The following is a 27829-nucleotide window of genomic DNA, read 5'->3' as shown; positions in this document are numbered from 1 at the left end:
TATACCTTGTAGTTTTTCTCTAACTCGAATAATTTCAGTTTAATTATTTCATGTTTGACCATTTTCTACTATGCAGTATTTTCTAATATCTTCTTGAAGACGATTAAAGTCAACATGTCAATAGTAAAAACGAAATTTGTCGTACCATGACACAATTTCTACTGATTGTCACGTAAAATAGTCTTCGAACTCAGGATAAGTTAAGAGATCTAGTTTTTCGACCTTGTGCTAGTTTTCGAACCACTGCTGAAATATTCATTAAATAAGTTTGTATAACGGTAGTTTTTATAATTGTTTATTGTCAAGATATATGGACTTCGCCCGTCATCCAGTCCATACATATAAATAGAAATTATAATACCAAATACAAAATAATATTAGTATGCAGTGGTATTAGTGTACATGTAATTGACCTCGCAGAAATAGTCAGAAAGTTTTTTCTTAATAGTATCAGTCGACATGTTTAAGTTTAGTTTTAGTTTAGTTTTCAGCGGCAGGCTGGTTCATTGCGCGCGTAGTTAGTTCGACGGTGGTTTGGAGTGAAGGGCCTTAGTCTCCACATAACTACTGTACTCTGGTTAGCAGTTATCCTGGATTTCAAATAATCACTGTCGTATCGGCCTCTCTGCAAATGGAGCTCAGCACCAGCTGTTTTTGATAAATATCTATCTTACAATTTTCATTATTTTACAAATAGACAAATGGAAATCTTCACTTGGATATATGCACATGAAATTAAATTTTTGGTCTATTTTAATCACCGTGCGAAAATTATTTCCTTATTTAAATTGATACTTTTCGGTGAAACTTGATATAGAAACATTTATTTATAGTTTACGTTTCTGCCTACTCGATTCGGCCATCATCAGAACTATATATTTAAAGAAAATACATTAACAATATTCTTCCATACGACAAACAATAAATATTGACTTACAATTTTAAATACTTTGACACATAATAATTATTCGATTTTAATCTTCGTTATTTATCACCGCTGTTCTTCCACTGCCTTTGGTTGTATGTAGCGATCTGATCTGGTTTATCAGTCCATTGTACGCATTGGAGAAGCTTGCCGCATCACGCTGTAGGTTTACCGCTCTCTGCTCTCGTATTTTGATGTGGAGCATTTCAGCCGTCAGTCTCGTTGGTTCGCTGTTGATTCTCTCTAACACATGAACGTTTGAGAAATCAAACACATGCCCGAGTTCCATCGTGTGTTGAGTTAAACCAGTTATAGAGCTGCTGGTACGAATAGAGTTTTTATGCTGTTTTATGCGTTTTTCTAGCATTTGAGATGTTTGTCCTATGTATTCTTTATCGTTGCATACCCCACAAGGAATACTGTACACCACATTAGTTTGTTGCAAAAAAAAAAAAAAAAATAGAAATTAAATTTTATATTGATACTAGCTGACCCGACAAACTTCGTATTGCCACAAATTAACCTGTGTTGTACATAAATCATGAATCTCGGATGATCTTTGTTACAATCTCGAGTTTTGCAAGCCCCCCAGTGGGCGGCGCTTCCGACGGCGGGTCACCGGCAACACTCGCGACCGTCTCGTCCTGAATGATCTAGTGTTACTATATAGTTTTTGTGGTCTTGTATTGACCCCCCTCTTAAAACGGTAAGAAGTCCTAATTCATCATAGAAAAAATGGTTGCCTCCAAAAACACCCACATGCCAAATATGGTTTCATTTTCTTGATTAGTTCTCGAATTATGAGGAAATTTGTATTTCATTTGTGTAGAAGCACCCCCTCTTAAAGTTGGGAGGGGTCCTAATTCACCATAGAAAATATTTTTGCCTCCAGAAAGCTCCACATGCCAAATTTGATTCTATTTGCTTGATTAGTTTTCGAGTTATAAGGGAATTTGTATTTCGTTTGTATAGGAGCCCCCCCCTCTTAAAGTTGGGAGGGGTCCTAATTCACCATAGAAAATATTCTTGCCCTAGAAAACTTTCACATGCCAAATTTGGTTTCATTTGCTTGATTAGCTCTCGAGTTATGAGGAAATTTGTATTTCATTTGTATAGGAGCCCCCCCTCCTAAAGTGAGGAAGGGTCCCAGTTCATCATAGAAAAAATTTTTGTCTCCAAAAACACCCACGTGTCAAACTTGGTTCCATTTGCTTGATTAGTTCTCGAGTTATGAGGAAATTTGTATTTCGTTTGTATAGGAGCCCCTCCTTTTAAAGTAGGGAGGGGTTTTAATTCACCATAGAAAATATTCATGCCCTAGAAAACTTTCACATGCCAAATTTGGTTCCATTTGCTTGATTAATTCTCGAATTATGAGGAAATTTGCATTTCATTGGTATAGGAGCTCCCCTTCCTAAAGTGGGGAGGGGTCCCAATTCATCATAGAAAAAAAATTTGTCTCCAAAAACACCCACGTGCCAAATTTTGTTCCATTTGCTTGATTGGTTCTCGATTTATGAGGAAATTTGTATTTCATTTGTATAGGAGCTCCCCCTCTTAAAGTGGGGAGGGGTCCTTATTCACCATATAAAATATTCTTGCCCTCGAAAACTTTCACATGCCAAATTTGGTTCCATTTGCTTGATTAATTCTCGAGTTATGAGGAAATTTGCATTTCATTTGTATAGGAGCCCCCCTTCCTAAAGTGGGGAAGGGTCCCAATTCATCATAGAAAAAATTTTTGTCTCCAAAAACACCCACATGCCAAATTTGGTTCCATTTGCTTAATTACTTCTCGAGTTATGAGGAAAATTGTGTTTCTTTGGTACAGGAGCCCCCCCTCTTAAAGTGGGGAGGGGTCCTAATTTACTATAGAAAATATTCTTGCCCTCGAAAATCTTCACATGCCAAATTTGGTTCCATTTGCTTGATTAGTTCTCGAGTTATGAGGAAATTTGTATGGAAGCCCCCCCTTTTAAAGAGGAGAAGAGTTATAATTCCCCTTATAAAGAGGGGAGGGGTCTCAATTTACCATAGAATAAATTCTTGTCACCGAAAACACCCACATGCCAAATTTTGTTCTATTTGCTTGATTAGTTGTTCGAGTTATGCAGAAATTTGTGTTTCATTTGTATGGGAGCCCCCCTCTTAGTGGGGGGAGGGGTTTCTAACCATCACTAAAACCTTTCCTGGCCCCAAAAAACCTCTACATGCATATTTTCATGCCGATTAGTTCAGTAGTTTTCGATTCTATAAGGAACATACGGACAGACAGACAGAAATCCTTCTTCATAGGTATAGATTTCTGATTCTAGTCTAAAGTAATCTTTTAAATTACTTTAGTGTCAGAAAGCTGAGAAGTCTTGATGTCAAAATTGATGTCTTATACGTATTCAGGAACAGGAACATGACTATGATCGTAGTAAAAAAGGATGAACATTTTCAAGCAAATCCTATTAGAGTCCTGGAGTTTTTTGTCAAAAGATTTGAGGGTACCGTTACTGTAATTTGAAATTAGTATCTAAAATGTTCGTGAAAGTAATTCGGTAGTTTAGGAGATTATTTCCCATTCAATTCCATATTAGCTATATCGCCAACCGTTAATAAAATGTTAGTACACGGCGCAGATATCATTAAGGCCACGGCACGACCCATAGGGTTATTAAGCGAAGAGGTACAGGAAACGCGAAATAAATGTATTTGTAAGTTCAGAGAATTTCACGCCAGAAAATTTAACCGGAATGCCAATTTGGAGGATGCGTTCAAACGCCTCCTGCTGTCGTCCGATCCAGTCATTGCAATACAAAATCGTTCGTATTGTACACGTACTCTGGAGCTTCCACCAATCTATACCTATAAAGAAGGATTTCTGTCTGTCTGTCTGTCTGTCTGTCTGTCTGTCTGTCTGTCTGTCCGTATGTTCCTTATAGAATCGAAAACTACTAAACCAATCGGCATGAAAATATGCATGTAGAGGTTTTTTGGGGCCAGGAAAGGTTTTAGTGATGGTTAGAAACTCCTCCCCCCACTAAGAGGGGGGACTCCCATACAAATGAAACACAAATTTCTGCATAACTCGACAACTAATCAAGCAAATAGAACAAAATTTGTCATGTGAGTGTTTTCGGTGACAAGAATTTATTCTATGGTAAATTGAGACCCCTCCCCTCTTTATAAGGGGAATTATAACTCCTCTCCTCTTTAAAAGGGGGGGCTTCCATACAAATTTCCTCATAACTCGAGAACTAATCAAGCAAATGGAACCAAATTTGGCATGTGAAGGTTTTCGAGGGCAAGAATATTTTCTATAGTAAATTAGGACCCCTCCCCACTTTAAGAGGGGGGGGCTCCTGTACCAAAGAAACACAATTTTCCTCATAACTCGAGAAGTAATTAAGCACATGGAACCAAATTTGGCATGTGGGTGTTTTTGGAGACAAATTTTTTTTCTATGATGAATTGGGACCCCTCCCCGTTTTAGGAGGGGGGGATCCTATACACATGAAATACAAATTTCCTCATAACTGAAGAACTAATCCAGCAAATGGAACAAAATTTGGCATGTGAAAGTTTTCGAGGGCAAGAATATTTTCTATGGTGAATAAGGACCCCTCCCCACTTTAAGAGGGGGGCTGCTATACAAACTAAATACAAATTTCCTCATAACTCGAGAACTAATCAAGCAAATGGAACCAAATTTGACACGTGGGTGTTTTTGGAGACAAAAATTTTTTCTATGATGAACTGGGACCCCTCCTCACTCTAGGAGGGGGGGCTCATATACAAATGAAATACAAATTTCCTCATAACTCGAGAACTAATCAAGCAAATGAAACCAAATTTGGCATGTGAAAGTTTTCGAGGGCAAGAATATTTTCTATGGTGAATTAGGACCCCTCCCAACTTTAAGAGGGGGGGCTCCTATACAAACGAAATACAAATTTCCTCATAACTCGAGAACTAATCAAGCAAATGGAACCAAATTTGGCACGTGGGTGTTTCTGAAGACAAATTTTTTTTCTATGATGAATTGGGACCCCTACCCACTTTAGGAGGGGGGGCTCCTATACAAATGAAATTCAAATTTCCTCATAACTCGAGAACTAATCAAGCAAATAGAACCAAATTTGGCATGTGGAGGTTTCTGGAGGCAAAAATATTATCTATGGTGAATTAGGACCCCTCCCAACTTTAAGAGGGGGTGCTTCTACACAAATGAAATACAAATTTCCTCACAATTCGAGAACTAATCAAGCAAATGGAACCATATTTGGCATGTGGGTGTTTTTGGAGGCAACCATTATGATGAATTAGGACCCCTTACCTTTTTAAGAGGGGGGCTCCTATACAAACGAAATACAAATTTCCTCATAACTCTAGAACTAATCAAGCAAATGGAACCAAATTTATCATGTGGGTTTTTTTGTAGGCAAGAATATTTTCTATGGTATATTTTCTATGGATTTCCCTACTTTAAGAGGGGGGGGGGCTCCTATACAAATGAAAAACAAATTTCCTCATAACTCGAGAACTAATCAAGCAAATGGAACCAAATTTGACATGTAAGTGGTTTTGGACGCAAGATTTTTTTCTATGGTGAATTGAGACCCCTCTCTTCTTTAGAAAGCGAGTTATGGCCCATCTCCCCTTTAAGAGGGTGGGCTTCCATACAAATGAAATGCAAATTTCCTCTTATCTCGAGAACTAATCAATCAAATGGAACCAAATTTGGCATGTGGAAGTTTTAGATGGCAGAAATTTTTTCTATGGTGAATTACGACCCCTTCCCCTTTTAAGAGGGGAGCTCCCATACAAATGAAATTCAAATTTCCTTATAATTTGAGAACTAATCAAGCAAATGGAACCAAATTTGGCATGTGGGAGATTTTTGAGTCTTGAATTTATTTTACGATAGTTAGAGACCTCTCACCCCTGTGGTAGGGGGATATGGACTCTCATACAAATAAAACAGAAATTTTTGCGAAACTCAAAAACTAATCGAACTCGAGAAATTCGAGACTCTTCCATAAAACATTAGTCAATACAAGACCACAAAAACTATCTATAGTAACACTAGATCATTCTTTCAGGACGAGACGGTCGCGAGTGTTGCCAGTGACCCGCCGTCGGAAGCGCCGCCCACTGGGGGGCTTGCAAAACTCGAGATTGTAACAAAGATCATCCGAGATTCATGATTTATGTACAACACAGGTTAATTTGTGGCAATACGAAGTTTGTCGGGTCAGCTAGTTATTAATATAATAAATTATTATATTGCTGACAATAATAAAAACAAATTTCGAAACCAAAACATTTATTGAATCTCTAAACAAAACAACAAAACAAATTTTTTAACATATCTTTATCACACAGATTAAGTTCTTATTAAATTCATGTTTGAAACCAAATAGAAGCTCGTGTATTGGTAGGCGAATAGACCCACATGGTGCTATATCTATCTCTGTTATGTTGATATGAATTGAATTATTCATTTCATTTTTACTATGGTATTTTGATGGAATTTGTAACGATTAGGACATTTGTTTAGGATAGAATGTAAACGATACCCAACAGAGAAATTTCCCCCTGTAATGTAAATAATTGTCACTATATAGCTAAGTTTTTCGGTTTAACAAATTTCTTGTTCAAAACAAGAACAAGTGTTCTTGTTCTAAAGACCTCGTGCGTAGATTTGTTTATTCCTATGCTAAGGAAACAGATCACATGTCCCCTAAACGTCTCAAAAACCACGATTTTCAAACTTTATGTACCTTTTTCTCAGAAAGTACACAACTTATGGGAACAAACTTTTTTTTTGTTTTGTTGGTAAGAGCTCAGCAAAGACTTTTATAACTTTTAAGTTTTAGAAACGAAATATAGACTGAGAAAAAAGAAAAAGAAGACAAAATTTTATTTTTAGCCATCTTTTCTTCTTCTTTTTCGTTTTTCTCAAGCTGTAATTCGTTTACAAAATTCAAAAGTTATAAAAGTCTTCGCCAAGCTTCTACCAACAAAACAAAACAAAGTTTGTTCCAATACGTTGTGTAGTTTCTGAGAAAAAGGTACATAAAGTTTGTAAATCGTGGTTTTTCAGGAACGGCATTTTATTCCATAGAGGTTGTTCCACGCCGCACTGGAATGCTTATGTGTATGATTCGGTTTTTCGTATCCAAATAAACGGAAAAGACTGCAGAATCAAAGCCTGAAATAAAAAAATAATGAATTTTTCAAAATTTTTAGTCGTTTATGTCCCCTTAAGGAACGTCGTTATCCGAACTCGAAACACCAAATGCTAATGGTATCTTCTTGTTCTTAAGCAAGAAAGTCGTGTTCCGTTCCCGTATCTAAGAAACGTAAAAATAAGAGGTTCCTTCGCTCTCTTGAGTTCGAATAAAATGCCCGCACAAGTGATATAAAAAATTTCGTTGCTATAAGCGTTAATATACCCAATTAATCATTCTTCTCACCAGATACTTTTACTCTTCAGTTTACGTCATGACCGCGTATAGTCATATGCAAGTAAACAAAAAAGAATAACCACCCGGTGGTAGTTTTATCCCGAGACTTGCCGTGCAAACGTCGGCAACGTACTACGTTGCTTCTATCACACAGACCGAGTAGATGACAGTCTACCTTCTCGGTAGTAGAAACAAAGAGCAATCATACAAAAAAAATATCGTCGCATGGGAAAGTGTGCGATGCGTATACGGGGAGTAATGGAATTGAGAAAATAAAACAAAATTAGGTATTAGACTACCTAATATGATGGGCGGCAGTAGTTTAGCTAGTTAAACATTTGGGTACCAACCGAAAGAGCAAGGGTGCGAACCCCACCTCCCTTCGCTCCGATATATTTTTGGTATATATCGAAATTTTCTAGTTCATTCAAATGATTTTCTTTGCATCAGAGGAGGTGCTTGAGGTGAGGAAGTACTTTTCAAAATGAATTATTAGATGAACTAGAAAATTTTGATATATAGATTAAAAATATATTGAGTTGTACAATGGCAGGTGGGAGTTAAACCCACAACTCTCGATTATCGGTCAAGCCAATCAACTATTTAGGTTTTATTACACTCTTATAAGGGTTTTAATGACCAGATTGGCCATGAAAACCGCAATAAGAGCGCATTAAAATTCACATTGTTACTTGATACTGTTAATAGCATGTTAATAAATATTACATGATTGTGAGGAACGTGCTGCTCGAGCCAAAGATGCTGATGATGATACTGTTAATAGCAGTGCTGACAGTTGAAGAGATTGAAAAAGCATCAATAATTGAGTTTTGGCGAATTAGGAACCTTGGCATTGGGAATCATTAGCATAAGCATAAGCATAGGATACCGCCCGTGTGCTGCTACTCCGTTATTGACCAGGACTAGGGTTGGGAGTACCGACAGGATTTTTGAGAACCGGTATTTCGGTACTGGAAGGATTAGTACCGGTAATACCGGTACTGGTACCGGTACCCAAAGCTTTAAAAAGAAAATCCTTGTTCTTTGAAAAATCTACTAATACTTTTATTTGTGGTCCAATTCTTAAGTCACTTCACCTCACCTTGCAGTTACCATTTCATTTGTACTGTCACTTAGCTAACAGGAGTCACCCAGGTACATTCAAAATCGCTAATTGTGTTCTCATCTAAGATCTATAAGAATAGGGCCCTTGTAGAAATGATTCCAAACGACATCTGGCGAAAGTCGGGTGACTACGATGGGTCGGCAATGTTGCAAGAATGACGGATGACTGTGCACCGAAATCTGTTCTTTTCAAAAACCCCACCGATACCATGAATAGAGGGGCCCAACGACCAGGTTGAAGCCGAATTCGAGAAGCTCAATGAATTGGTGACAAGTAGCCTAGGACCAAGTACAGTGGAGACAAGTTTTTGATACAACACGCCCCCGGAGAAGCTTGCAAAATTCAACTTTAAGATGCACAGAATATTCAATGTACTGTTCACCATGCGAAAACGAATCTGCCAGACGCTGAAAATGCTTTCTCAGAATGTATCGCTGAAGGACAGGCTGTAATCAGGGTACCGAAAAGCATACTTGCTCTTCAATCCTTGAGTTACATCGAAGCGAATTCATTCCGCAGAGTATTTTGGTGTACAGGTCTAATCGAGCTCCTTAAAGCTTGAACTGCTATAGGCGTCGGAAGTCCGTACCAATTTTTCCTTCATGATCAGCTAGCCATATTTATTCCAATAACTAGCGCTCAACAATTTCCTCAATCTGGTTACTGATGTTAAATTGTTGTAGTAACTCATCCGCTAGCTTTATCAAAATATAGCGCGAAGTTTTATAAATTATTTTAAAATTGTTATGTTCGATTTTAAGGCCGAATGTTAGAAAACATGCATAAATGATCAGTACCGAAAGTATCGGTTTTCTCTTGTGCCAGTACCGGAATTTCGGTACTGGAAAATCAGCCGGTAGTACCGGTATTCCCGGTTCCGGAACTCCCGGTATCCCAACCCTAACCAGGACCGATAAAAATTGCAAAATGATGCCTGGAAAAAGGATACTTGGGACAGCACGCTATTTTTCATTGTGCACCCTTATCAGGTCCCTGCATGCTGATCAATACCGACGCTGGCCACGACCGAATGCGGGTCCAGGTGGGATGGAAAGGAATGTTAGTCCAATACTTGTTGCTACTAAAGACCAGGGAATCCTCTGCATCTTCACAAGTATTTCGGGAAAGGAATTGTTGTTAGTAGGTGGGCGGAGCTAGATGGATAATGTAAGTATGTAAGCATCAGTCATATGAGACTAACCTGGATATTCTGGTAACTACAAAAATTAAGGTATAAAAAACACCTCTTTAACAAATTTAATACAATACCAATGGTGCTTATATATAACCATAATTTAATTTATATCGAAAAATACTATGCACATGCGAGATTTACGGTTCAAAAACCACGTAACAACTTGAACTTATCCGCGATCAGGGAAATCAGGGATAATGAAACGAGCCAATATAGTCCCTAAGTTGATAAGCATTTCCTCTTACCAACGCTAATATGCAGAGCTATAGCGCCCTACACGCTTAAAATGTCCCGGGAGTTGGGAAATACTAGTAAGTAAGGGAAACCCTAGGATACATCTGGTAGATGTTGCGGGTTCAAAGTATAAAGCATAGTATAGTATAAAGATTTAAAAGATTGATTGTTTAATATTTTTTGTTTTTCAGATTTGAAGATTTTTATTAAAGATATTATTGTCTATTAATTTATAATGGGCTGTTAATTTAATAGTTAAAAGCTTAGAGAATTGTTTCTTGGTGGTTTAATAGCTAGCTCAAATTATGATTTATCATTTTGTTTTTGGTAGCAAATTAAACTCCAGACGTCCGACGAAAGGAGTGTTGCTACTTCGACTATAGCCGTAAATTTATAAGAATAACTTTTAGGATTAACGACAAGTTCACACGCGCCAACTCGAAACCAAACCGTACACCGTGCACGATCCAACAAGAACGCCCAAACAAACAATATACGTAACGGTAAATGCACACGACGACAAAAATAACAGAACGCGCCATAAAGCCAAACACAATAAAAATTTGCTATAACTCGACCGATTCGTCGGGCGCGAATACATGCGCTGGCCATCTACTAATTTTATATAGGGGTTCGAAAGATGGTAGCTTTTGAAAATTATTTGTATAAAATATCTATGTAACTTAGCTTGAAAACAGGATCAGGATACAGAATACGATGACCACGGGGAAACAACAGCATCGAACAACTCATGCATAAGATAACGCTAACACGATCATTCCTCAGCGGAATCATCGTCAGTAGGAACAATAGGCACTCACCAAAGCAACTTGAAACCGGACCGAGCAAGTCGAAACCGAACAGAGCGATAGAAAGCCGGCATAACGCACATACAATAGCACATTACACAATCTGCGCGTACAGACAATGGGTATAACGGTAAATACAACTACGCGACGACAATAGCTGTTCTATTAGCACCCACGACGAGCACATCCGATCACGACGACAGCTCAAAGCAGACTCAGGAACCTTGGCATTGGGAATCATTGCTTTTAAAATAAATCATGTAGAGCAAGAAAAGATACGTACTGCGGTTGTAAATTATATAAGATCAGCATGTCCTATGTCCTAAAATAATGTAAAAAATATGACAAAAAAAACAAGACATGACACCTCACTATATTCATTGCTCAGCTAAAGCCCACGATGATGGTTAAGCGATGGTCGTTCGTGAGAATATGCTTTATCGAAAATTAATCTTACTATGTGTACAATGATTAAAAATGCCATTTTGAAGGCCAAACGATATTCACTTATTGGCTAAAACTCGAGACAACAAAAAACTACAAGGTATACAGCCCTAAGGGTTGTACGAAAGGGTGACGTAGGACTGTGTCATATAATACTCATTATATTGATAACATGTTTTAATCGATGAAGTATAACTATGTCTGATCATTAAATCCTGTTAACGATATCCTTGGTTCAGTTACTACACCAGCCACTTGTTCACGAATACGTTTACGGTGGTCACGTAAATATAACGCCTGCAACCATTTAGACATAGCGAATTCTTTAACAAATCACTACTGTATTTCACAAAGGTTGAAATAGCAATGAATGGCCAGCCCACAGATCATTGTAATAAATATGTTATGCGTAGTTTGATATTTGAACCAACTTCCTTCAAATAGTTTCTGGCCGTTGGTTACAAATAATAATCAAAACCATTTTGCACATTTGAGATAAATTCTGATTATGCTTCATTTAATTAGTTTGCGGCCCTTAAAAGGGCCATTGGTTACAAGTAACATCAACCTCTTCAGTGCAGTCAACAATCGGTGTTGCCACCAATAACCGGTCTTGCCGCTAAATGCCGTTGGTTTCGCCACCAATAGCTGCCGATGGTAAATGCTGACCGTCCGTCAGTGCGATTGTGCGATGAATGAGCAGACGGCGAACCAAGAGTACCATTTTATAGTCACTGGCACTGCCGCTGCTGCTTGTGAGCTAGTGAGGTGGTGGGGGAAACCAGATCAATTGCTGCTGCTGCTCGAATGATTATCCGACGCTGAATGAGCAAGCATTTTCCATGGAACGTTGAAACGTTAACCATTTAGAAAAGTGAAGAAAATTCTTTTCATTCTTCAATTACTCTAGTTCTTATAAGAACTGTTTAAGACCACAACGGCCTACTACTGAATTTGCTGCCCGTCAGTCGATTTGCTTCCATTTGCTGTTGGTTTGCGAAAATAACCGCCAAAATGCCATTGGGTGCCTCGAATTGTCATCGAAAATGACATTAGATGCCGCAAAGGTCCTTGGATTTGCCTCCAATAGCCGCCAAAAATGCTATCGTTACCTCCCGATTGCTATCGTTGTTGGCTCCGATCGCTGGTGTTTGCCGCCAAATGCCGTTGCTTTCGCCAGCAATAGCCGTCGATGGTAAATACTGACCGTCCGTCAGTGCGATTGTGCGATGAATGAGTAGACGGCGAACCAAGAGTACCATTTTATAGTCACTGGCACTGCCGCTGCTGCTTGTAAGCTAGTGAGGTGGTGGGGGAAACCAGATCAATTGCTGCTGCTGCTCGAATGATTATCCGACGCTGAATGAGCAAGCATTTTCCATGGAACGTTGAAACGTTAACCATTTAGAAAAGTGAAGAAAATTCTTTTCATTCTTCAATTACTCTAGTTCTTATAAGAACTGTTTAAGACCACAACGGCCTACTACTGAATTTGCTGCCCGTCAGTCGATTTGCTTCCATTTGCTGTTGGTTTGCGAAAATAACCGCCAAAATGTCATTGGGTGCCTCGAATTGTCATCGAAAATGACATTAGATGCCGCAAAGGTCCTTGGATTTGCCTGCAATAGCCGCCAAAAATGCTATCGTTACCTCCCGATTGCTAGCGTTGTTGGCTCCGATCGCTGGTGTTTGCCGCCAAATGCCGTTGCTTTCGCCACCAATAGCTGTCGATGGTAAATACTGACCGTCCGTCAGTGCGATTGTGCGATGAATGAACAGACGGCGAACCAAGAGTAAGGGTAAACGGGGTAACAACGCCCGCCGGGGTAAAGCCGCCCACCATGGTTTTACAGGGCCTTGCTCAAATTGGTGTTAAATGTTGATGACAGTCATATTACTGAATGCGTACGCAATATTTTACAATACCTTGTACAGCAATATCGTATAAACTATCGGAGAAATAAATAAAAACAGATTTTTCGTTATAATCGTTTCGTTTTTTATAACTTTGTTCCCGCAGAACTTAGGGTTTATTTTATTCAAAACGTTAAAACTTTTAGTAAATCCCACCCATATCGTATCTCTAATCCTGTCTTCATCCGACAGTACCTAAATTAGGTAACTGTTCATGCAGTTTTGTTGAAATAAATAGTGAAATGTGTAAATCGGTCATTTGGGGGTAAAACCGCCCACAACGAACGGCGCAAGGCCGTCGTTCATAATGCTAATGCGATAAGGAGATTTTTAAAATAATTGCATAGTTTGGACCAAAGAATCTCAGATTTACATAAAACAATGTAAATGTGCTTAACTTGTAGCTGGTAGACTGTTTGAAAAAATCTAATTTTCCCTGCGGGCGCTATGGACATTTCTATGTTTTCTCGGATATATCTTTTTTCAATAATTCCTCCCTCTTGGAACAAATATCATGGAATAAACATTTTTTTAAAGAAAATATAGCAAATTTTCGTAGCAATGCAAAAATAATATGTATCTGGTTTATCAATCAGAACAATTTTAAATGTCAAAAAATGACTTATCGGATCAATTGCAGGAACTTTAATACCCATATTGTTATATTTTATCTTAGATCCTCTCTAGTCCTTAAAGATTGACTCCAGGATACCTAACTCGATCCATCTTGTTGTCTAAGGAAACTACACGGTATCAATTTCAAGACTGTTGGTACCAATATTACTGATATTCGTCCAATACGAGTGGTTGCCGGACACTCTTTCGAAATTGCGAATCTCGGGGAACAATGTTTTGTTTGATGTCAAATTGATTTAATTTGTTTAAATTAGATAAATTCACGAATCCAATGCCACCAGTTTCGTTCAAATCGGTTGAATATTGTTAAAGTTATACGCTATGGCGGTTTTACCCCGTTAGTGGGCGTGTTTCACCCCGCATGGAAAAAATACTCTTTTTTTTGCACGTGTTTTCAAATCGCAATAAAAAATAGAAAATCATTACAGATATTTATGTTTTTATTTTTTACATGTAGGTAACAGATCAATTGTTCATTTAAAGCAGATAAATTAGAAATTGAGCTACAACTTTTTTTTACACAGGTGGTTTTGCTTAAGTGGGCGGTCTTGCCCCGCTTACCCTTACCATTTTATAGTCACTGGCACTGCCGCTGCTGCTTGTAAGCTAGTGAGGTGGTGGGGGAAACCAGATCAATTGCTGCTGCTGCTCGAATGATTATCCGACGCTGAATGAGCAAGCATTTTCCATGGAACGTTGAAACGTTAACCATTTAGAAAAGTGAAGAAAATTCTTTTCATTCTTCAATTACTCTAGTTCTTATAAGAACTGTTTAAGACCACAACGGCCTACTACTGAATTTGCTGCCCGTCAGTCGATTTGCTTCCATTTGCTGTTGGTTTGCGAAAATAACCGCCAAAATGTCATTGCGTGCCTCGAATTGTCATCGAAAATGACATTAGATGCCGCAAAGGTCCTTGGATTTGCCTGCAATAGCCGCCAAAAATGCTATCGTTACCTCCCGATTGCTAGCGTTGTTGGCTCCGATCGCTGGTGTTTGCCGCCAAATGCCGTTGCTTTCGCCACCAATAGCTGTCGATGGTAAATGCTGACCGTCCGTCAGTGCGATTGTGCGATGAATGAACAGACGGCGAACCAAGAGTACCATTTTATAGTCACTGGCACTGCCGCTGCTGCTTGTAAGCTAGTGTAGGTGGTGGGGGAAACCATATCGGCTGCTGCTGCTTAAATGATTGTCCGACACTGATTGAGCAAGCTATCGAACAATTTCGCATGTCTGCGATGGGGATAATGCAAAATGTAATGTTAAGTGCATCGTGTGGGATTCACGTTGGCCATTGCCCTCTGATTCCGCTTGTCTTTGGGACCGGTGTTGCCGTCAATAGCCATCGATGTTGCCGATTGGATTGGAAAAGGGGTGTGGCTTACAAAGTGGTCTCAAGGTTATCATTTGGATCCAAATCCTTTGGTGTATCTAATTGTCGTCCGTGCCTGTGAAGCTAGGCGATAACAAGGGAAATGTATGGAAAAATTCGACCTTGAATCTTTACACACATTTTCACTATTTAGCGTATAAAAAATTATTATTAGTATGTTACTATAAAATTGCTGGACATTTTATCTATCCAACGACATATTAACTGTTATGTTTCGTTCAGTAGTATAGTAGCTATTAGCGTTTGAAATATTTCATTCAAACGTTACACTTCTATTTCTCGTTTTTACAAAGTGCTACCCAGTCCCAGTATAGTAAACAAAGACGTAGTCCTACGTCAAAATATTCATGTCCTCACAGCAGGATAAACAATCTTCAAACTAATCATCAACGTTATTCAAGCGACGTAATCCTTCCTAATCCTTCATCTACAGTATTCACAAGATTTAGTCATCGAATCAACATCCTTCTATCGCTTTTACGAGCTCAAATCCAGCCGAACGGTACAGGATTAGGCAGACGACGTACCAGCACAAATTAGTTACCATCATCCCGAGACATTGAGTTAGTTCGGCAAACACAACCTGCCAACCCAAGCACTACAACTGTGTTACGAATGGGGATGGAGGCAGGGGTACTTTTTGCGAGCCAACTGACAGCACTTTGGCAAGCTTTCCTCTCGGATTCAGAAACAAGTTCATAATTACCTCGGAGTCCTCGGAACGGATAATGTTGAAGCGCTCGTCACTGCTGTACGTTGTCACCCCGATCGTCAGCAGATGATAATCTTTCCTTCGTATCCAGGATACCTGCGCGTGCGGTAAAAAGGGGTCGGGGGAAGAGAGACAAAAAAAAAACGAGAACGTTAAAAGGTAGTCTGCTCGTACTAAAGCTTCTACACAGAAAGGTTTAACTATGTTATATGCAGAACCACCGATGTGGTTAGAGAAATCTCGAGCTGAGAGAAATAATTTTCACGATTTTTACTATTTACACTTTGCGCAGATAAATTTCCAAACAATGCTCTTGGGAAACAAAGTACGTATAGGTTGTTTGCAGATGATTTCATGTCTATGCAAATGTAAATAAATGAAATAAAGTTCATAGCCAGGGGTTTATTGAATGACAAATGTTCGAAAAAAATGATATTAATTTTTTTTCGATGTGCAATTTCAGAGGAAACTGCCATCGACTATAACTTCAAATATTGTTCCTGATGCAGTCTGAGTGGACTTGCCCATCATTAGTGTGCATTACGGGAAGTATAAATTGCTCTCGTTATGTTGCTGTGCTTCACATTTCAACTTAAGCTCTCTTTTAAAAAATATTGTACAAAAAAATGCTATTCAATTCCAAAACTTTTTGCTCGTGTTATATTAATTACACATAAAATCCATTCAGCATTTTTATGGAGCGTTACGCGCTTCAAGAGGTTTTGAATGCAATTGAGAACAAGAGAAGACAAAAGTGTGATACAAAAGTGGGTTCAAACCATAAAATAATAACTCACCCGCTATTATTAGTCTTTGCAGTTCATTGTGGCTTTATTTTTACTCTAGTTGTAAAACTCATGATGCTCATAATATCGCGTTTGTGAATTGAAAAATAAAATACAAAAAACAGCGACGTGAATATTCAATCAACAGCATACAACCCTTACTCCAAGCACGTAAATGCTCGTAATTCGTAAGTTAATTAAATTCAAACAGTCTTGTTTGGAGTTTCAATAGGCGATATTTTTTCGTCGGTGAATGAAGCGGTAATTTTCGAATACACTATGGGCTCGGATGATTTCATTTAATTGATCGTTCTTCTTCCGAAAGCTACCCGGATATTTGTCACTCAAATTGAAAATGTCAATGCAACCATCCAATTATATGTTCATTATTACGGACGGCCTAGTAACTCTCATTCAACACTTGCCCGAAAGTTATGAAATTTATTTGACACATACACCCGCTGCTGTGGCAGCATTCTATTCATAATTAGAGCCGCACTCATGCCGGAATTGTATGCGGCACCGGTCATTTGCAGAGGTGAAATCCTGCTCAATTCCGGTGTAATTAGAGTTTATTTTAACCCATAACATCACCACATCATTAGTTGTAACTCTCGGTGCTACTGTGAGCGATGGTGCAAATGAGCGTTTTAATGAGTGAAATGCATATACTCACCACACCCTCGCCGATGTTCCGGACCACGCACGGCAGTACGGCAATTGATCCCACCTGCGAGGAGACCGTCGTTAGGTTCTCCGTTTCGAAGAACATTTTGCTAAAGTTTGCCTCGATGCCGACCAGTTCGCCGTCGATTCGATTTGCTCCGGGCTCTTGCTCCGAAGTTGGAACATTTGCGCTACGGCTGCTGGCAATCGGTTTGCCTTTCACAGCTGCACTACCACTAGCGGTCTTATTGGCTAAATTTAAACTAACACTTTTGAGTTTGCTACTGCTACCGCTACTGCTTACACCTAAATTAACTAGATTGGGCTTAGAACCCTGTGGAGCCAGCTGGCCATCGTTAACGCCGGCAACCAGTGGGCTAGTTCGTTGCTTTTCACTACCACTGGTGGGATTAGCACCGGATCTGCCAGAACCGACCGGTTCCGCATGAAGTTCGGCCGGAAAGCGAAAGCCTCCCAGCAGAAGCAAGGTATCAGTGTCACTGGCTGTGGACGCTTCTGGCACGGCGCCACCCTCGAAACCACGTGGAACGGGCTGCACCAGGGCTTCGAAGTGCGGTAGTTCGTGCTGGCCGGTGCTTTCCACGGTAGGCCTCGAGGAAGGAGTGGACATTGATTGGGTGGCAATTGTGGTACTGCTGCTGGTACTGGGACTGCTGGAGCTGGTACTGCTGCTGCTGAAATTTGCCATCGATGGCATTGAAGCTATCAGACCTGCAATTAAAAGAGAGGACAGGTAATTTATCGCATGCTTATTCAAATAAAAGTTTTTTCCTTCGAAAGGGTTAATTGCAATTTATTGGATTTTATCAGCCATTCCCAGTGATAAATGTCCGACCCTGGCCAACGCTTTCGAGGGTCGTTTTCTTCCGTAATGTAATGAAAACCACTGATTTGAATAATACGTACTAGAGAGGCAGAGCCAGAGTGAGCGTTTTCTGATAAAGATTTGCCGTTGGAAATGACGGCTGAGCTTTTCGATTTGCATTTCAAGTTGGAAACCAACAACTTTATTACAATGGCGCCCTGATTAACGGCCGGACGGCCGCGCCGAACTGCTAACTAACTAAGTGGTAGTTATTTTTGTCGTATTTCACTTTGTGGTCCATCCATCCTGCATATAACCATTCGAATCGCGTCCCGCGTTTATTGCACTGCATTAAGATGAAGCGATTGGTACGAGGTAATAAAAATATATTTTTACTATGCAATTTTTATTGAATCCAATTGCTTGAAAAAAAAACTTAACTATAATGGGCTGGCGGCAAAATGATCTAAAAATATTCGAGATAAAAATGCATATAGCACTGGGTGTGCAGCTCGATAATGTGAGAGCAACGCAGAAAATCAATATTTTCTCGACTTAAAGCTATTTTATAAGGACAGAACATGCCTTTTCTTCTTCCAACTTCATTTTCACGAGCGTATACCATTCGAAGATGTTTTTCTGGTAAATTCAGACAGTTTGCGTGGTTCATAGTGCTGAAAAATGTCTCCTCAATGAACAATGATATTTCAGATCCTTTAGCAGTGGGGCACTTCGATTCGGCGATAGTGGTGCTCCCAGTGGTTGACAGTGTTTTGTAGTATGTAAATGGTTTTGCTCGGTATATGTTTTTCGCAGTTTAAAACTAACCTGGTTCCAAGATATTCATCTTCCAAGAGAAGAAGAGAAGAAGAAAAATAATTGCACACAATTGCTTGTAAAATCCATCAGCGTCAGTTCGAATGCTGGCCAAACTGATGGCTTATACCATAAGTACTGTGAAGCGAGTAATTAAAAAGTATAAAGAAACTCTCGAGACTGTCCACAAAGTGTCAACAAAACATGGGAGCGGAGCCCATGCTTTGGCGAAAAAACTAAATACTGACCGCTGTACTGTGCTGCGCATCTGTCTCCGGAAATGCTACAAGTGTTATCGAGCAAGTAGAGAACCCAACCAAAGCCTCAAATAACAAAGGTAAAACACTGGCGAAACGCGACGGATATGTCTTGCTCGTCGATGAAACCAACGAGAAACCCGATTTCAATTAAATTCCGGGGGAAAAATTCTACAGACTTATGACAAGCTTATGCTAATAACAAGCAGATTCAAGTTTTCACGGAAAAATTCGCCAAAAAGTCAGAATTTGGTAAGAGTATGTTTCTACGGTTAGAAAATTAGTGTTTATGTGATGGATAAAATTATATACTCGGAAGCATACAAGTGTGAATGCCTCCAGATTTCCGGTGAATGCCAAACGGATTTTACACTTTACCATGATGGTCTTCTTACGCGGTGGGAAGTTGCGCGCTTCTTTTTGCAATAGTAGCTATTGAGGGAACGATATGGCTTAAATTTTATGCGTGCTTGTGTGTATTGGATTTTACCCTTCCTTCAAGCTTGTCCTACTTTACCCACTCTTTCCTCACTGCCAGTACTACCCCACGTTACAGTCGTCCCTGGCGAGGTTTCATTGTGTTCTTCTGACAAGTACACTTTAACTGTAAGGGTGACTTTTGCACTATGAAGAGGTTTCGAAATAGCGTAGAAAGGTAATAAAGCTAAAGATCTCTAGCTTGGGTAAAAAGAAACGGTATACAACTTCTTAAGCGTGGCTTCAATGACCAATGACTATTAAATAGTATTCACACTTTTGTTACTTTACTTTCTTCTACCGTTCCCTCCGTCGGGTATAAAAAACTACCATTATTAAAATTTAATTACATACCAGACCTCATTAAAGATCAAGACAAAATACAAGGTTGGTCTAAGGACGTAAGGTAAAGGTACCTCGTGAGGCAAGACAGTTTACTATAGGTGCGCATGATCACGATTTTTGTTTGTATTACAAAAGTCCTTAAAAGTGCATTTAAAGCTTATGAAACTTTTTCAACGTTTGAAAGATTTTGGTCTGCGGATCAACTTGGCTGAAAACAGTAATTTTCTTTATTGCTGGAATCCTGAGATATACCGAGATAAAGTTAACGGCTCACACGCGTTGTACGAAATACAACAGCGCGAGTAACGGAGGGTTAATTAGGTTATCTATGTATATCGGGTTGAATTGGGCAAAATGGACTATTCTTGCATTTCGCGCAGTATGGAATGGATGGGATTTGATTCTTTTGATGTTTTGACAAAATTTAAAAGCTATTTGAATTCGTTTCACGGGCGGCAAATAAGTTTTTATACTGTTTAATTAGCTTTTATCATGATTTTTGGGGTAAATAGGGCAAATTGGATCACTTCCCGAAGTCTGCATGAAGAGGAAACCACCACCAATCGATTTCATGCATTTTTTTTACATAGAAATAGGTATCTTGTAAGATTCCAAACCAGCGGTTTCTAATTCTTGGGATTACGAGCTCGTTTTTGCCCATTGCCTGTTTAAAAACAAACTTGTCATATCAACAGGCGATTTTTAAGTATCATACTTGAATGCAAAGAGAGAAGATCGAAAAGTTTACTTACTCCAATTGTAAACACAACCAGGTTTTCAAAATGTATTCCGAGTTACGAAAGTTTCTTCCACAGACTCGCCGAAGACAGTCGAGAGCTCTTATTGTGTGTAGAGATGTCAATATCGGGGGTATTTTGAAAACCGGTTTTTCGGTATTGATAAATGCAATACCAGTAAAGCCGGTAAAAGTTAACATTTGAAAACTGCATTTAAAAATTATATGATTTGACGAGGGTCTTTCCATTATCAATGGTACTCAATTTTTTTGGCATAACTAATTAATAATATTTAACTAAAATAATAATATTTAACTAAAATAATAATATTTAACAATGCTAAGAGAATTTACCGTGTCATCTTTTAAACGAAAACAAATTTTAATGAAAATTTTCCGGAGGCAGAGAATCTTCATTCGGTGTCCACAGAGAAAGAAAGAACAATTCCTAGCGGTAAATTAGAAATGTAGCTAGGAAAACCCTTATTCAACAGATTATCTTACTAACCAAAAAAATAAGTTTTACAATTCAAACGTGAAATCCATTCTACTGTATGCCTACAAAACGTGGTGCGTATCGACACCTGCGGGAAAACTCCAAGTTAACCGTTTACTGCGAAACATCATTCAGGATTGATGGCTTCACACTTGAATCTCCAATTCGAAACTCCATCGACGCTGTTACTACCCGTTCAGGAGGAGCTAACAAAATTATAACAAATTATGTTACCAATGAACCAGTTTGTTACCAACTTTTCTAACAACGGTTGTTATAAATTAGATAAATAATAACAACCCTTGTTATAAATGAGCGACGGTTAGTAGTTAAAATAACAAAAATTCTATCTAAATTTATTCTAGTCAATATCTGATTCTGAACAGGTCTTGATATGGTTTTACCTAAATTGTAACAAATTTTGTTAAAGATAAATTTTCAAAATTCCAGTTAGGCCATTGCAAATCATATTTAAAGTTTTTGTCACCCCCCCCCCCCCCCTTGGAAATTGGCTTGAAAAATCGAGGGGCAAAAAAATAATTTGTAGGATATGAGTCAAATTTCTTTTTATAAAATCAATTGTCTGTGGGCTCTACAGTCTGAAAAACTCGAAAAATGAGCCTCAGAGTTCAATTAACGCTTCTAGCACGAAACAGAAATGAAAATTCAAACAATGGAATTCCCGAAAATCGTCCAAAAAAATTTTCCTTCGTTTTTGTCTTTTTTCGTATATTTTTGCATAGAAAATAATAACGTATATATTATAAGCAAGAATAGATTCGGTTTTCACGTTTAAACTTTAAATAAAAATTCTTAAAATCCATGTTTTTTTTTTGCTCGATTAAAAAATTCACTTTGTTTTTTTTGCCCCCCCCCCTTCAGTGGCCGAACACCGGAAGGACAAAAACTTTATAAAATATTTGTAATGGCCTTATTCCAAAAATATGATAGTAGATAAAAATATTATAACAAATACAATAAATGTTATGCGACGAAATTCATTTACTATTGAAATAATCATATTAATTAGATTAGTTTTTTTTGCAAACTACGTATTTTGTTATAAGGGTGATATTTAGCATATTTAGTGGCGAAACCCAGTTTCTCATTTATATCTAAATGAGCTACAGCTATCAGAATCTGTTACAAATTCATTTTTTTTTTGTTATTACTTCTTGGTCAATTTGTTACCAATTTTTAACAGATTTTGTTATCAATATCATAATGCGTTATAAAACTGATATAACCTTGTTATGGCCTCCTGATCGGGATAGCTTCCAATAGAAATGAAGATTCGGGAGCATAGGATGAGATAGATAGGACATACTTTGAGGAGAGAATATTCCCTAAGAGATGGAAATCACATTGAAGACTATGTGCTCTATATAGTGTTTCTTCAACATTATTGCTCTTGGGACATAGGGAGGACTTTCCATGACCAAACCGATGCGGGTACTACCTGAAGCAACCGTGCTACACACAAAGAGCCAAGAATCGCTAAACAACCCGACGCAAATCCAACGGATTATTCTCTCTAGGCCATTTTGAAAAATATACCATCCACTTAAGCGGAAGAAAGCCATTGTGCCATTGCATTACCAGTAAGTCACATTCGGGTAGCTAGCGATTCGTTTTTGACCGTCTCAAGACCTCTTCCACAGATTCGCCGAAGACACCCGAGAGCTCTTATTGTGTGCAATGCTGAAGCGATGGCTCCGCAGCTGGCGCTAGTGTTCTTAGAGTCTATCGTGATTACGGCACAGTATCGATGACCTTCCCGATTCAGTTAGGGCGTCTTCTAAGCTCTTTCGATCACTATTGGAATGGACTCAACGTACACTTCCTGAAATTGAATAGCGCCTCTGACAGTCAATGTTCACCATCTGTGTATTATGTGAGCAACTCCAAGAATTTCCTAAGTGTACCCTGTAGATAAACGGATCTGAATACTGCTGGATCTCGTGGGTACTTTCTCGGTTTCGGCAGAAGTGACATCTTGTGTATTTGTCATGCATTTGAAAGGTTGCCGTTCCATTGCACATTTCTACAGCACAGTTCTGAACACTGATGAAGGGACGGTAAGGGAAAGTAATAAAGAAGGATTTTTTGGGAATGGAGGGGAAAGAGTGGAAAGGAAGGGGGTGGGGAGGGTAATAGGTAGCTACACTTAACAAGTTGTCGTTGTGACTCTTACCTTTTGTCCAACGCTGGAAGGTGCATGGGTCGAACCAAGCTATAATCTGAGATTATAACCGGATTCGAACCCACAACACCCGTCAGGGCCTTCCAGCATTGAACAAAAGGTAGGAGTCACAACGACAACTTGTTAAGCGTAGCTACCTATTACCTCCCCCCTTCCTTTCCACTCTTTCCCCTACATTTCCAAAAAATCCTTCTTCATTACTTTCCCTTACCGTCCCTTGATCAATTGTAGAACCATCGTTTAAAAAAAAATTAATATATGCCTGACCGCATTTCAAGGTCATGACTAGAAGCACGAAGTTTGGTCAAATTTGGAAATGTCTGTAGTGATACTTTCAGCGCAATATTGAAGATTTCGTCTGGGTAGAATGCTACTTTAGCCTTCAGAACTTCGGTTGCTATGAGTTTCTCGATGGAAGTTTGTCTATCTTCAACGTCAACTCCCGTCTGCGTATGGATAAGGTAACCAGAACGTGGGTTCTACCTCCAGGCCTTCAAAAGTGACTTTTGGATTGTCTGTACACACACCATTGGATTTCTTAAGCAGTTGAATTTGTTATTTGCGTTATCGTGGAGACCAATGAAGCCGCTGGGAAGGGCCGCCTACCGGCAGAGCTTTATAAACATGGCGGAAAAACGCTAGCAAAGGCTCTACACTGGGTTATTTCGAGGATTTGAGAGGAGGAAAAGCTACCGGAGGAATGGATGGAAGGAGTGGTTTGTCCCATCTACAAAAAGGGTGATCGGCTAGACTGCTGCAACTATCGTGGTAATACGCTGGTAAACGGCGCCTACAACTACGCCTACGCCTACGCCTGTTACGCCTACGCCTACGCTGTCTGTCACCGATAGCATAGGTTTCGTAGGGAATTATCAGGCGGGTTTCATGGGGGCTCGCGCAACTACGGACCAAATTTTTACTATCCGACAGATTTTGCGGAAATGTCGGGAGTACAACGTGCCCACGCATCACATCTTTATTGGTTTCAAAGCAGCATACGATACAATCGATCGACAAGCTATGGCAGATAATGCACGAGCATGGACAAACTCACGCGACTGTTCAGAGCTACATTGGATCGAGTGATGTGTTTCGTACGCATCTCTGGGACACTCTCGAGTCCCTTGAGACAAGGTGACGGTTTATCGTGCATGCTGTTCAACATCGCTCTTGAGGGGGTGATCCGATGAGCGGGCTTCGAAACGAGAGGCACGATTTTTACCAAGAGTAGCCAACTTCTAGGCTTTGCAGATGACTTCGATATCATTGTTAGGAACTTTTCGACGGCGGAAGCAATCTACGCCAGACTGAAAGCGGAGTCTAGGAGAATTGGGCTAAAAATAAATGCGTCGAAGACCAAATACATGAAAGGAAGAGGCTCAAAGGAAACAAATGGCGCCTCCCACGGACGGTAACCGTTGACGGCGATGAACTAGAAGTGGTAGAGGAGTTCGTGTATTTGGGATCGCTGAAGACCGCGGACAACAACACTAATAAGGAAATCCAGCGGCGCATCCAAGCGGGAAATCGGGCCTACTTTGCCCTTCGTAAAACGCTACGATCAGGAAGCATACGCTGCCGCACGAAGCTAACAATGTACAAAACCCTTATTAGACCGGTAGTTCTTTAAGAACTTGAAACCGTGACGCTGCTCACGGAGGACATACGCGCCCTTGCCGTGTTCGAGCGGAAAGTGCTGCGGATGATATTTGGCGGAGTACAAACTGAAAGCGGAAAGTGGCGGAGGCGTATGAATCACGAGCTACAGGCACTGCTAGGGGAGACTCCCATCGTACATCTAGCGAAAGTTAGCAGGCTACGGTGGGCCGGACACGTCGTAAGGATGCCGGACGACAGTGCGACGAAAATAGTCCTCTTCAACAACCCCACCGGCACCAGGAACAGGGAGGCCCAACGTGCACGATGGCTCGACCAGGTCGAAAGCGATTTGCGACTTCTGAGACGACTAGGAAATTGGCGACGAGTGGCCCAAGACCGAGTTGAATGGAGACGAGTGCTTGAAACAGCACGAGCCACCCCGGCTCTATGCTGCTGAAGAAGAAGAAGAAGAAGAAGAAGAAGAAGAAGAAGAAGAAGAAGAAGAAGAAGAAGAAGAGGTTATCGTGGAGAAATGCTGCCACAGTGAGCAAAGCTATGTCTTGGTGTTACATTAAAACGGAGTTTGGCCTTCTACTAGTTTGTTTGACAGACTTCGCAAGTCAACTGCTAGTGTGTAGGATAATTGCGGGACTATTACTATAATCTTTTTGAGTCTAACAGTTTCACAGTTGAGATTCGAACATACGACGGCAGACTGGTCAGTGTCCTGGCTTAAGGTCAACTGGGAACTGACACAGCCACCTTCGCTGGTTCTCTTATCATAGCAATCAAAACCGATCCAGGAATTGCTTTTAAAGCCTTAAAATTACAAACTTTCACTCGCTCGCTATTGCACATGGGGTTATGAAGTGAAGAAAAATATTTTTGCTACTCTATTGCAGAAAAAGGTGAAACATGCAGAAAATTCTTTGATTGATGATCAAAACTTCGAGTTATAGAAGTTTCTTCATTATTTTCATAATGCAAATTGAAACCGGTTGTTTTAAAAACTGCTCATAAAACAAATTTGGCTTATCATTGATGAGGAATGAAAGCTAAATATAATGTTCAAGTAATCCAGAAAAAAAACGAACTCACTATTACATCAGATCACGCCGAATGAAGCGTTAAAACGGTAGGATGTAAACTCGTTTATATCCATGAGGCTAGTAATAATCACTAAATCTATGTATGCACGACAGTTTACCCTGCCATAAAATCTCGACTTCAATTAGTTAAAATAACAAAGAACAATAGCATGAACGCTTGTAGGTACCTCCACATATCGGATAACCCTAATCGAATGCGGAGCCAAATTACAGCGGTCTGTCCTTCACCCGTCTAGCCTTCCAACGGCACAGTAGTAATACAGTATCGGCACTGTTCTATTTGCGCAGCAGATACCGGTTCGTTATCCAAACATGAAATTAATACAATTTTTCCGAACCATAAAGTTAGGAATAACAGATTAGAATCGATATTTATCGGATTCGTCCCTTCTGATACGGACCGCTGCTGGCGCTCGATGCTCGTGCTGCCGGAAACCGTTCGTTTCACAATTTCATCGCTAACCTAACAATCACTCTCTATTCTTAACGAGATAGCTCAAAAATGTTTCTAATTCGATTCATTCGACACACTCCATTGACTCCTAACTTCTATACCGGCCGACGACGGAGGGATCGCAGATAAGCGTTTGGGGTGTAGAAAGTTTGTGTTCGGTTGGTTTTTCGAAATGCTATTCGAGTAATTGTGGCGAACTGCCATTAAATTGATAACTATTTTGAAGATTTGTTTCATAATTCTTTGCTGAGAAATGCAAAATTCATTTAAAAGTTTTTGTGCCTTAAATTTCATCATCGTGTTTAGCGTGCATCACGAAATAGAACGTTCCCAATATCGGGCTTAAACAAACATTTCTTTCTAAATCGAAACAAGGCCGCCGGGGGATTGTAGGATCCTGTACGGGTGTTAGCACACGTATATTCCACCCAAAAGAAACTATAAAATGTCGAAATGTATTTCAATTGAACAGTGCTGCGCTTCACAGCTTTTTTCTCGTTTAGCCCTCGGCGAAGAAGTTGGCACTTTTCCTGTCTAAACTTAGGGATGATCCACCCAGTTATACCATTCTAAATTGAGTGGTCGAATATTGTCGTCCTTCAGTTCACTTCTTCAGGGCCGACCATCACGTAAAAACTTTTTTTATGCCGGTAGGTGGATATAGCCGATATTTAGGTTGGTTTTTGTAAGCTTTGTGTCCACGCGACTACGTGTGAGTGTGGGTGATCGATAAAACAGAAAATTCAATTTCGATAAAAGGTAGGAGGAATGCTGCGACTCGGCTGAGGAAACAATGGTAGGAGGAGCCGTTCCAATCAACATCATCATCATCATCATCGCCGTCGTTGTCGTTATCCTGTGATTTCAAACGAAGCCCACATCGTTAGGCGCGCCGGGGACGAGCGACCGTGTAAAGTTTGGCATTCGATTCGACAGGCCGGGTGGACTCGATTTGATTAGAAAGCATTTGATACCAAACTTGTACGTCGGCTGAACCAAAAGAAGCTGGTGTGCGATAATTGATTGGAATTGTTTTGTTGTTTGTTGGATTCCATTCCGAGGAGATAGACGGTTCGGTTCTACTGCTTTGCTAAGTGTTTCGGAACAAATTAGTGCTGATTCAAGAAGAAAAAAAAACACTGTCAATAGATTCGTTTGTTTGACGGAATAGAATGCTTGTCTGTTCGACAAATGAACAGTTGGGAAAATC

General features: G+C 39.7%; 1 protein-coding gene across 1 annotated transcript in view; it reads right to left on the bottom strand.

The window, feature by feature from the left end:
- The window catches only part of LOC128740455 (uncharacterized), an 82724-nt gene that overhangs the window by 45804 nt on the left and 9091 nt on the right, over positions 1 to 27829 (bottom strand). The window contains exons 2-3 of the mRNA XM_053835996.1: positions 17312 to 18033; positions 15845 to 15946 (exon numbers count right to left, since the gene is read on the bottom strand). Of these exons, the coding sequence (XP_053691971.1) occupies positions 15845 to 15946; positions 17312 to 18033 (824 nt within the window). The remainder of the gene's footprint in view (positions 1 to 15844; positions 15947 to 17311; positions 18034 to 27829) is intronic.

This window comes from Sabethes cyaneus, chromosome 3, assembly GCF_943734655.1.
Source record: "Sabethes cyaneus chromosome 3, idSabCyanKW18_F2, whole genome shotgun sequence".
Lineage (NCBI taxonomy): Eukaryota > Metazoa > Arthropoda > Insecta > Diptera > Culicidae > Sabethes > Sabethes cyaneus.
Note: the sequence above shows the minus strand (reverse complement) of the source record. Positions and strands in the feature narration are given on the sequence as shown.